The sequence below is a fragment of the Elephas maximus genome, chromosome 1 (assembly GCF_024166365.1).
Source record: "Elephas maximus indicus isolate mEleMax1 chromosome 1, mEleMax1 primary haplotype, whole genome shotgun sequence".
Lineage (NCBI taxonomy): Eukaryota > Metazoa > Chordata > Mammalia > Proboscidea > Elephantidae > Elephas > Elephas maximus.
In genome coordinates this window covers 100,281,046-100,292,789 of record NC_064819.1, presented here as the reverse complement: position 1 = coordinate 100,292,789, position 11,744 = coordinate 100,281,046, and the positions used below count along the sequence as shown (strand labels likewise).

The window sequence follows — 11,744 nt, the reverse complement described above, 5'->3', positions numbered from 1 at the left end:
TAAACCCTGAAGAGCTGGGACACAAGCCAGCCATTTCATTTCCATGCAAACACTCCCAACTTCTTGGATTTTCTTCTAGTACTGAAGCGGGACAGGATACACTGCATCTGCTTGCTTGGAAAACCACAAACCTTCTGACTGGATACCTGGATCCACTTCGCTCGTGGTCAAATAATCCTAGTGCAATAAACTGTACTCAATTTCTCCTGCCCTCTTAACTTCTACTTTACAATTAAGGTTATCTCTCCACTTTTCACCTCAAATTCACATAGCCTTTCCTTACCTAAATGTGAGCTCTGCCTTCTTCAGTTCCCCTCTTTAACACCTTGCCATCTGACTTACAACTCATTCTCTTTTGCTCCTGAACTTTAACAGCCCTTTAAAAAGACCCTCCAATGAAGATTACCTCACTCTAAGTCCAAGAGTCTTCCCCTTAAAAAATAGCTGGGGCTGTTTGCCATGTGGGGAGGGTGTAACACAAAAATGACTGACAAATCAACATTCCAATTTGTATTTATTTGTAAATTACTCACGGAAAACTTAACATGGGTGGTTTTATCTAAACTGAATATAACTTCCCTCACTATAAACAAATTCTGGTGGCAGAGAACCAGCTGGAATAAGAGAAAAAAAAAAAACTACCAGCTGCATGAACTTAAAGATTTAGAAAATCATTTCCTGAGTTAAAAAAAAAAAAGCCCAACTTAAATCCCATCACTTATGCAAGTTTTTTTTTATACTCACAATTCCCATTCCTGTTTCAAGTGATCAATGCAAACAGCAAATAACGCACCTCCCCCACCAAACAAGGAAACACTTTAGAAGAACAGCATTCAGCAATTTAGGTTCAGCACCTTCTCCCCTTGGCTCTGATGTGAGGTTTTTGGGCTTGCCTGCAATAAAAACCACTAAAGAACATTAATTCGACCCCGTGAAATCTGAGTAAGACATGTAACTGAAAACAAAGCTGCCCATTCATAACTGCTGAGTTTTAAAAGCCGGAAGCCTCCCAGCCTATAAACTACTTTTCTGGAAGACTTAATATTGCTTGGGAAGTAAAGTGTAATATAATAGGTAGTCCCCGACTTCATGACAAGGTTCCATCTCAGCGGTTACATCCTCAGTCAGTTCTGATACCAATTTTTTTTTAAGTTTTCATTATTATCCGTATTTACAAATCTTATCTTCATCTTTGGCGGGTGGGTTACATATATAAACTTACAGGTATGATGACATAAGCAATTACGCACTGGAACATTATATGTACACATCACTAACAGTAAAATGTACTTAAAAAAAAAAAAAAAGACAGTCACTAAGCATGGGGACTACCTGTATCCATGTGTTCGAGTTTGGGAAACATTCAAGCTACTGTGCAATGATGCAGATACAGAGAAGTAACTAGGCTAGACTACTAAACGTTGCGTGTAAATACCCTATCTTGAATGTCTGCAATCTCAAGGGGAAAAGTGCATGACAAAATTAAGCAGTATCACAAAACCACTTTACGCATTAAGGTTTTCCTTTTTCAGATCCTCCCAAGTGTGCTATAGCTGAAATTCCTTCTAAGTATCCAATGAATCCTTAGAAAAACAGATCAAGAGAAATTTTATGGATACATAAAATCTAATATACCACTACAGGATTGTTTTGATAAAAATATACTCCAACCCAGTTTTCCTTCAGCTACTTTAATTACAAAAACCATTTCAGTCATGTTCTAAAAAAAAAAAAAAAAAAAAAACCCTCCAGAAAGCAGCAGTCTAGTAGTGCAAAAAAACATACAAACGGAAGACACCACCAACTCTTGATGACTCAATCATATTCAGGATTCTGAAAATAAAAGCACATTAAGCACTGCGGTAAAATGAGCCAGAACTCTCCAATAGAAAACAACCAGGATTTTCCATCCAGGTACGGGTTTTGCATCTGAAACGCTAGCAACTGCTATCTAACTAAAAACAGTAGAGACACCATCTATTGCTCACGTGGTTGGTTTTAAGGACTGGTGTCTATTTCACAATAAATTTTCCCCAGCCAGCTTATGTTTTCACTCCCTTTTCTACTTAGCACACGGAGAGCATAAGAAACCCACAAGGAGCTGAGAACCATAGATGAAATACTCTTGACAGCATACAAACCAAATATAATCTTGCTTGTTTTTTAAAAATGATCACCAATTCAGTTTAATCATTTTATTAATAGCGACCTCAACTGAATACCTACCATCATTACACCACAGGTCAAAGCTTGGCTTTGTGATTGCTTTCAGTTATCACATTCAATGCAGTCCTTTTTATGGAAAACTAGACACTCGTATTAATGTGCATTTGTACAAAGTAATTTACTGACTGAGATACCATACTACTTCTCACCTACCCTGGCTTTTTCCTAAAATGAACAGGCACGTATGGGCTATGGAAAAATGTTCCAAGACAAAAGGCCCAAAGCCAGAGCTCCCAACCCATCAACAGTCTTAAAAGTGTCTTTCTGGAACATGTGCAACTTTAACGAAGTTCCTACTGAACGTGGTCAACACTCAATCTCCTCTACCTCTCAGAGGAAGGTTAAGAGGACCACTGGAAATAAGCTGTATCGTTTAAGAAGGTCCTTTATAAACTGAACTCAATGCAATGACTTATCTTTCATTTAAAGACAAAGTCAAAACGGCATTAATCAAACTATTATAAAGAGCACATTTAAGGAAGCTAAGCCACAAGACTGTTGCATTATGATTTAATCTAATTGCACACAAATTTGAAATATTACAACTCCTGATTCTAAAAGGAAAGTTATGCATGCCTCTATATTATTCTTCACCGTTACATTTGAACCATGTGAAATTTTACATCATGGTGGATCAGTTTAGAATTTTCATGCAACACCTCAAATTATGTAAAATGGAAACAATTTTTTTAAACTCTGAAAAGTTCTCATGCTAATAAAGAAAGCCTTTTATGTGCAACTTTGTGTTACAATGTACTGGAGATTGCTGTTATTTTGAAATGATGGTCACTGAGTATCAAAGACCCTGAACTGGCACCTACTAATAAATTGATATTAACACACACACTTGGGGTGACAACTAAAATTCACTTCAAAAGATTAATCCGTAGTGCTTCTCAATTTTGTTTCTTAGAAAAGAATTGTGTAACCAACTTTTTCATGGGTCAAGAACTGCGGTAACAGTGGATTCAACTGACTATATGACACAATTATGCTAATATTTTATTACTTCAAAAACACTTTACAAGAAAATATAAGTATGGCTTCCAATAGGAATGTTATACCTGGACTTGGTACCAAGCTCAGATTCAGTTTTGCAAAGAAAAACAGGCTTTCAAGTTAAACAACAATTTATAACCAAAACTTTAATCCCAAGGAGTCTCACAAAACATTACAAAATGACAGCATGAAAAAAAAAAAAAAAAAAAAAAACCTTGCACAGTAACTCAAAGTTCATCTCTACAATGTACCCTTAAACCGGCAGGACATTGGTATCTTGAATAGTCTCAAATTTCCAAAGAAATGATGTTACAAATGGTTATCTACTCATATACAGCAATCACATAAGGAATTTATTACCTAAAGCAAAAAATAAAAAACTCTTGAAACCTATCAGATTCTACATCAACTGGGCAACCTCCGCACATTGTGAAGACTTCGTTGAATTTTTTTTTTTTTTCCTTAAAAACCTCTAATCTAGTTACATGGTGCAGCTTTTAAAGACTGCTTATTCAACTACAGCTGCATCCTATATCCCAGCTATGGACAGAGTTCCTAGTTCAATTTTTGCCAGTTTTGTCACCATAATATTAAAACATCACACTTTAGCTGGGCAAGATTTAGAGGTTTATTATTGGTCTACCCAAGACTACAGTTCAAAACGTTCAATTTTGCTTAAGGGGACACTGTAAGGTAATAAATTCTTGGTATCATGTGCCTCATATGATCCACTTCAAACCATAGAGAATTACATCTTCATGTGTGCCACTGTTACGAGACAATAAACAAATTCGAACAGCTAACATCTTAGAAATGCACCCAGCTTATGAAGTCTCAAACAAAACTTGAATTTTCTGTACATACTCCTGTCAAATGAAGTTATTTCCTGTACACCACTACTCCTCTTGCAAACTGGTCTATTTCCTTTCATTTGACCTAGATCGGCTGAAAAAGAAAAAAAAAATTTTTTTTTTACTCTTATCTGTAACTGTATTAATGACATAACTTCAAAAATTCTTTTTAAAGTAAGAGGTTATCGAAATGGCTTAAAAAAGACATATTTCCTGTATTTAGTATATCATGTCTCCGAGGTCTTAATGATTCAAGTCCTTAAAAGATCTCACTTACCTACGAGACCTAGAGAAGGATCGGGACGGCTTGTGATTTCTCTCCCGAGACAGAGATCGCTCTCTTCTCCTGTCTCTAGATAGGGACCTGAACAAGGAAAAAAAAAAAAATCAAGGCCAATCAGGTATAATTATACATAATGAAAATGTTTTCTAATGAGTCTTTGAAAACTCAAAGCTGGTTCATTCTTAAAATGTACAAGCTGGCTTTATATACCACTTGACTGATCACTAGCACAAGGTTTATTACCATTAGCTAGCCCCATCATTTGGAAAATAACAGGCTGTTTTTGAGACCTGGCCCCAAGCAGAGGCATTTTAGTTATTTACCTGCTCCGGCTGCGAGAGAAGCTTCTCCTTCTTGGAGATCTAAAAGCAGAAATAGGAAAATTAGACTCATTGTCAATTACTATCGATGGCGTGAGGCATCTCCCAACTTTTCAATCTCACTGTTGGGCCCAGTGAATGTGCCAAAGAACTGGCACCCATCGTCCAAAAAAAAAAAACAAAACAAAAAAACAAAAAGAAAAGAAAGAAAAAATAAATATAGGCACAGAAGGATTAAGGAACAAAAAGCTCAAGTGAAATGCAGGTATTCCAACCATGGACTCACTTTAACAAAGAATGCTTCACAGCAGATCTGTCCAATGCAAAACTTCATGTCAAGCTAACTTCACTACCCAAACACCACACCAAAATGTAGTCCCACAAGTAGTTCCAAAAACAGTACCATAAACCAGTATTTGGAACCCATGCAAACCTAGAAGTCCATGACAAGACTTAGGTACCAGGTGGATAGTGTCATTTTGTGAAAACGCGCTAGGTGTAAATACTGATGCCATTAAGTGCTACATTAGAACTGCATTTGTGATCGTCACATTTAAGAGTGTTTAGGCTTATCAAATTACCTTAGCTTGGCCCACTTCACCCCAAAAATTGTTTTTAAATTTTGAAAACGGTTAGTAAAACCATTTAAAGGTGATAAGGATTCAACAAATTTTTTGCTAGAATGGAAAGCTAAATCTGTTAGAGATATTAAAATTTTTAGTTTGGCATCTCACACATGCAAATAAGTTCCACTTGAAGGTCTAGTTACATTATGAGTTCCCTATCACCCTTAAAAGTTTTATTCAAGCAATATATATGTACGTTACCATTCAATTATGCACAGCCAGCCTTTGATCCAGAAAAAAGAATTACTTTAAGCCGCTTACTCCTTATTTTAACCAGCAGTAAACTGTATAAGCAGGAAAAACTTACTAGTTTTGGGTTTCAACAAGCTAGAAATGGTGAGGTGAGGCTGCCGGACTGACGGCCAGGAAGAATTTGCTGAAAAGGTTTTGCCAGATGTTGCGTTGGATTTAGTTGGTTGGCGAAGGGGGTGTTGTGGATTTTTCCTGCTTTTTTGTTAGCCGAAGGCTGCTGCTGTAGTTGTTGTGAAGACATTTGGTAAATAAACAGCTGAGCTGATTGGCCAGGAATGTGTGGGCGGTCGAGGTGGCTGCTGCCGATTTGGTTAAGGTTGGAGAGAAGGCTGAGAGAAAACAGCATGCTCGGGAACCAAAGGGCGGTGCAACCTGGCGACTGGCCATGCCTGGGTCATGTGAAACGACACCAGCCAAGCTGAATGGGGCGCGCTGGTCACATGACGCTGAAAGGGCTAGTTGACTGGCTAATGCAGACTCAGAGGGTGGTGAGAAGAGACATGATGGTGACTCTGTAACGGGGTTCATTTTTATTAATAGATGGACCAAAAAGCACAAAAAAAAATGAAAAACAAGCCATCAGTACAACCATCTATTAGCTAACAAATACTCTTTATTATGATGGGCAACAGTGTGTTTTGTTTTCCAAAACAGCAAAAGGGGCAAGATTTTGAACTCCTTTCTCCTAGAAGGACTGCACTCACCTGTAAGAGGTAAACTCAGTCCTGTAGAAACTATTTTGGAGGTTTGAGGAGATGTGGAGTTAGCATCCAGACAATACTGCCTGGTCCAAGAACGATGCCATTTTCAATTACAAAAAAAAAAAAACCAAAAAACTGAATCCTCTCCTATTTGGGTTTGAAGAACAGATGAACTGGGATTACTTCCTTTTCAGCCCCCTTTATTGGTCAGTGACTTTAGTTTCAAAATGATTTCTACTTTACCAGTTGTAACATTAAAACAGCTGCCTGTTTGATAAATATTACAATCGTGCTAACAGTAGAAAACACATTTTTGTGAAGAACTGGAGTTGAATGTAATGTTTGTCATTATGGAGTCAAGAAATGGAAAAAGGCCTAAATTGAAGTATAAGGGAAGACTTGGAAAGATGCAACTAGAAGATGAACTAGAAGACAGATCCAAGATAGAAGTTACTAACTACCAACATGAACAGTGACCTAAAGACAAAAGCCAACACTCAGCACAACTCACATACCCCAAACTACTGCCCAGCAAACGTTTCATGAAAACCTCCGATTCTTCACAATGTAAGTTTAAAACCCATTAACATATTTCAAGAGAAATAGCTGCTCCTACTACCTATTCCTTTACACCAGTATCTTTAAACACTCTCTCAAGTACCTGCGACGAGGCGGAGGACTTCTTCTACGATAATCGTCCCGAGGGCGACGACCCCAAGAGGGAGGTGGACCACGGTTCCGACTCCTTTTTTCACCATTTGACAGTTCCACTCTTACACGGCAGCCACACAGTGTTCTAGGAGGGAAAATTATGTAAGTTTATTAAACCTAAAGCAACCAAGCTTTCTAAGAAATGTACAGCAAACACATCTAAACGATAGCTGTCACTGAATCAATTCAGACTCGTGAATCCTTTTAATACCAAACCAAGTTTTACTTATTTCTAATACATAAACAATTGAGCTGATTCTTCAGTTTAATTTCGAATCAAGTTGAACAGATAAATGATTTTAAATTACTAACTCACAAGTAAAGGAAACCAGCCTCCTTGTAATCACTTAAACGTTAAAGCCAGTTTGGTTAAGGAGTTCAATGTCAAATCTGTTGCTATGTGTGAACTTGACACTAGTTCACATGTTACCTCCATGTGACCTCGAGTCCCAGCAATGTTTTCAGTTACCTATTTTATTGCACTGTATTTCTGCCTCCCTGGCCCTCATCAACAGAGCTCCTCCAAGACAAGGACCAGAAGAACCATTTTGGTCATCTTGTATCACCCTCATCCTACAATACTTGTATAACAAAATTATAGCTGGGAATACTAGAAAAAAAAGTCAATCACCTTCCTTCCATTGGTCCATGACCATTAAGCTCAGATAAGCCACTATATTCGGACAGTAACTGGGAAACATTACTATTTTTGCAATGTTTGGATAAACAATGATCTTTCATAGAGCCTTACAGCTAGCCCTCAGACCCTTTTTCATAATATAGCAAATGAGAAAGAGACCAATTTTGGGTTCTATGAACCTACTTAAGGACCAAAACTCTGAAACAAATTATCAGTTTTTCTTGGTTTCTGGGAAGCCAATTATTTTCAAATGCCAGGAAGGAGGGGAAGAAGGGCAACTCCTGTTACTATTAACACCTAAAAAAAAAAAAAAACCCCGAACCAGTTGCCCTCAAGTTGATTCAGACTCATAGGCACCCTATACTACAGACTAGAACTGCCCCCCGGGGTTTCCAAGGAGCAGCTGGTAGATTCAAACTGCTGACCTTCTGGGTAGCAGCCGAGCTCTTAACCACTACACCACCAGAGATTAGGGGCTTTTTTTTTTATTAGTCAGCTAACAACACTATAAACACAACAGAAGATACAAAATACAGACTTCAATGAATCCACATTTCTTGGGGGAAACAGTTCAAACATAAATTAAAAAAAGTAACAGTTCAATAATCCCCATGTAACTAACCATCATAAAGCTACAGCAATTACCAGTAGGCTTATGGGCTGCATGCTGTTATTGCCCCCCCCCCCCAGTTATTTAAAACCCTTCAAGAACTTGGATTTATCAATCTCTTAATGCGCTTTCTTCAATGGCCAGCTGAATGAAAATGACGTTTTCCTACGTTTCCACTAAAATTCCTTAGTTTTTTTTTTTGATTGCAGAAAAGGCTTATGTATCTCTCCAATACATGAATTTTCGTTTGATGGTGCATGCAGCAAAAAGCCATATAAAACAGACAGATTCTCAATACTAAACACAAGTAACACTTTTCCCATCGTTAAATTACCTTCCATCTAGCTCTCGAACAGCATCAGCTGCATCCCGAGGATCTTCAAATTCAACAAAAGCAAAGCCAGGAGGGTTTCTAGCAACCCACACACTTCGGAGTGGGCCATAATATCCAAAAGCCCGTTCCAATTCGGTCTTGTTGCCATTGTTTCCAAGATTACCTACATAAACCTTACAGTCCAGTGGACAGGAATCACGATGCATTTCTGTAAAAACAAAGTAAAAAAGAGCCAAAAATATTTATTAATCCAAACAATCCACACAAATCACTAGGGAGAAATTAAAAAATGCTTAAAAAAAAAGTTTATCACTCTTGAAACAACCCAATGCCTGTCAACAGATGAATGGAACTAAACGTGATACATACATACAATATCACTCAGCCATAAACAGAAGATTCCTTAAAACATGCTGAGTGAAGTCAAGTCAGTCAGAAAACAAATACTGTATGATCCCATTTATATGAAATACATAAACATGAATCATAATTGCACAAAACGAACTCACTAGTGTTTTGTTATGTTATTTTACCACGATAAAACAACCTCAGCTATGTATGTTACACACAAATAGTTACTGAAAACATCAAAGCTCCTTAAAAAAAAAAAAAAAAAAAAACACAACCCTTGAAACAACCCCCAACCTTCCCTGCATCAAAACACCTATTCCTCCACCACCACCACCACCAGGAAGCCAGTACAAAACAAGGGAGGAGAAGCCTACTTGGGAAGTAAGAGAACACAGGAGAAGCATTTGCTAAGATCTGGGCACTGACTTAGGGACTGCCAGTTATCTCATTTAATCCCCAAAACAAGGTTTTAGAAAACTGTAACCTGCTCAGGAGCAAACCAATTTTGTCCCACTCGAAACCCAATTTGAATTCAACTCTAACAAATGTACTACAGGAATCCGAAGGCTTTATTAATAGGAGAAACAGTGTACAAGGCGGAGGGAGTACATGGGCACTCTATAGTTGCTGCATAATTTTTCTGTAAATCTACCCTTGCTCTAATAGACTATTAAAAAATTAGTCCAGAAAGAGCCAATACTCAATGTTAAACCACCAGATGAATTATATAAATCTTTCAAAAACCAAAAATAACTGGGTTTAATAAGGCCAAATATTTTTACTTTAAAAAATGGCATCCTTGGACTACTACAGAAACTTCCTTATCCGCAGGAAACAATGCTAATGACACATATCATCGAACAGATCAAAGTCACAGTTAAAATTCCTTAAACAGCTAGCAGCAAAGTGTAAGATTTAGACGTGTGTTTATATATACAAATAAAAGCTCACAGCAGCCCTACTTACAATAGCCAAAAGGTGGTAACAATCCAAATGTCCACCCATGGATAAACTGATAACCAAATATGGCGCACACATACAATGCAATATTTAGCAATTGCAAAAAAAATGTAGTGATACATACTACAAAGTACTTAACAACACACTAAATGAAAGCTACACAAAATGAAACATTGTAATTCTATTTATATAAAATATCTTTCATAGATAAATACATAGAAAGCAATTAATGGTTGCCAGGGCCTGGGAGGAATTCCTGGATCAAGAGCTCTCAACTACTAGCCAAAAGGTTGGCAGTTTAAACCCACCCAGAGGCACCTTGGAAGTCAGGCCTGCCAATCCACTTCCAAAAGATCACAGCCATTGAATGCCCTAGATGCACAGCTCTACTCTGCACAGGTGGGGTCGCCTTGAGTCAGACTATCCACTCCATAACAAGAAACAAGACCTGGGACGACAGGAGAACGGGAGTTACTGCTTAATGGGTATGAGTCCTTCTTTGGGTAAGACAAAAACGCTTTGGAACTAGACGATCCTTGCACAACGGTGAATGTACAACATGCCAATGAATTACGCTTTAAAATGATTGATTTTCTGTTCTGTAAATTTCGCTTCAATAAAATAACTGAATTATAAAACTCACTCTGGCATTGAATCCAATCCACTGGTAAACCAGCTTCAATGACGTAAAAGCCTACCCTGTAACTCATTTGAAAAACCTTTCATAAACATGACGTTCTTCTCACTCTAAGCCTATGTAATAAAAAAAACCCAGTCCAGACACATCCTATTTACTCCGACTCCACCCTGTGTCCGGAGTTGCAAATCCAAACCATCGGAGAAAATTGATTAAAAAAAAAAAAACTTTGCTGTGACCAATTTCAGACCTACGTTATTAATGGGAAGCAGCTGCAAGAATGCAGCAGCTCAACTCTAAGGAACATAGTCCAATTTAATAAAAAAAAGTTCAACCTGCAAAAAGTGGAGTTAAAATATCACGAAAATACAGGTATCGTGAAAACTTTGGAAAGGTGTGAAAAAAAGATGAATGGAGACATCATTTAATACGAATTCAAAGGTCCGATATTAGTGACTTGAGAAAAAAATCGTAAAGGCTGTTCTAAGAAAATGAGGAGCCAAAAAAAGGCGCCACAAGCTGAAAGGCCCCGCGCTTCCTGGAACCTAATTCGGCTACTAGCTCCCCTTTCGTCACAACTGTCAGATAACGCACCACCCAGTTCCCCCCAGCGAAGAAGAACAAACACCTCCACTCCAACGCCAAAAAAAATCCTCGGATGAGCCGGGAGCCCCCGCCACCACCTCAGCTTGAACGTCACAAAATGGCGGCGGCGCTTCTTTGTCTCAGTCTGGCGCCGCCATTGGGCCCGGCCCCACCTCGAGACTGTTAAATTCTGCCTCCCATTTCACTCTTTTCCTCTCTGGTTTCTTACCGAAATCTTGGGTTAGAAACGCAGAAGCCTCAAATCACACGCTCCAATGGGGCTTCTGGCTCTCCTCCGGTTCGGCTCCAACAGACGATATCGCTTCCTCGGCGTCCACGAAATGGCGGACTACCGCCTTCTCCTCGCCCTTATTTATATGCGAAGCTGGAGTCACATGATTGGATGGGCTCGCCCAATGAGAGAAGGAAGAAGTAGTGACGAAGCGGTTACAAACGCAGCAAGAGCCGCGGCTGCCGGGAGCGCGCTCGAGCAGCACCGCCTTGTCCTTAGAGGCGTGCGCTAGCGCGCTCTCGTCACCGCTGGCCTGGAACTCCCTCGGGTGTTCCTCCCTTGTCGGCTCCCGTGTTACTCTCTCCCCTTTCGCCTTCAACTCCATGTAGACTGGAGTTTAAGAAACACCATCCCCGTCACTCCCGA

At 38.9% G+C, this 11,744-nt stretch overlaps 1 protein-coding gene across 1 annotated transcript; it reads right to left on the bottom strand.

Annotated features, from left to right (window-relative positions):
• Window positions 1–3,210: 3,210 nt before the first annotated feature.
• On the bottom strand, window positions 3,211–11,443 carry SRSF3 (serine and arginine rich splicing factor 3). Its single transcript, XM_049890798.1, has 6 exons — window positions 11,316–11,443; window positions 8,554–8,761; window positions 6,920–7,054; window positions 4,683–4,721; window positions 4,354–4,440; window positions 3,211–4,170 (listed from the first exon to the last, which is right to left on the bottom strand). Exons 2-6 carry the CDS (start codon window positions 8,757–8,759, stop codon window positions 4,143–4,145), a joined length of 495 nt encoding a protein of 164 aa, XP_049746755.1. The 5' UTR covers window positions 8,760–8,761; window positions 11,316–11,443; the 3' UTR covers window positions 3,211–4,142.
• Between the last annotated feature and the right edge of the window lie 301 nt (window positions 11,444–11,744).

What these genes read in the sequence shown, in the direction of transcription:
- SRSF3 (XM_049890798.1), bottom strand. Translation starts at nt 8,759, where the DNA reads ATGCATCGTGATTCCTGTCCACTGGACTGTAAGGTTTATGTAGGTAAT. An exon ending in GTTCGAGAGCTAGATGGAAG is followed by an intron (nt 7,055 to 8,553) that starts GTAATTTAACGA and finishes TTTCCCTCCTAG; the next exon opens with AACACTGTGTGGCTGCCGTG. An exon ending in AGTCCTCCGCCTCGTCGCAG is followed by an intron (nt 4,722 to 6,919) that starts GTACTTGAGAGA and finishes TTCTGCTTTTAG; the next exon opens with ATCTCCAAGAAGGAGAAGCT.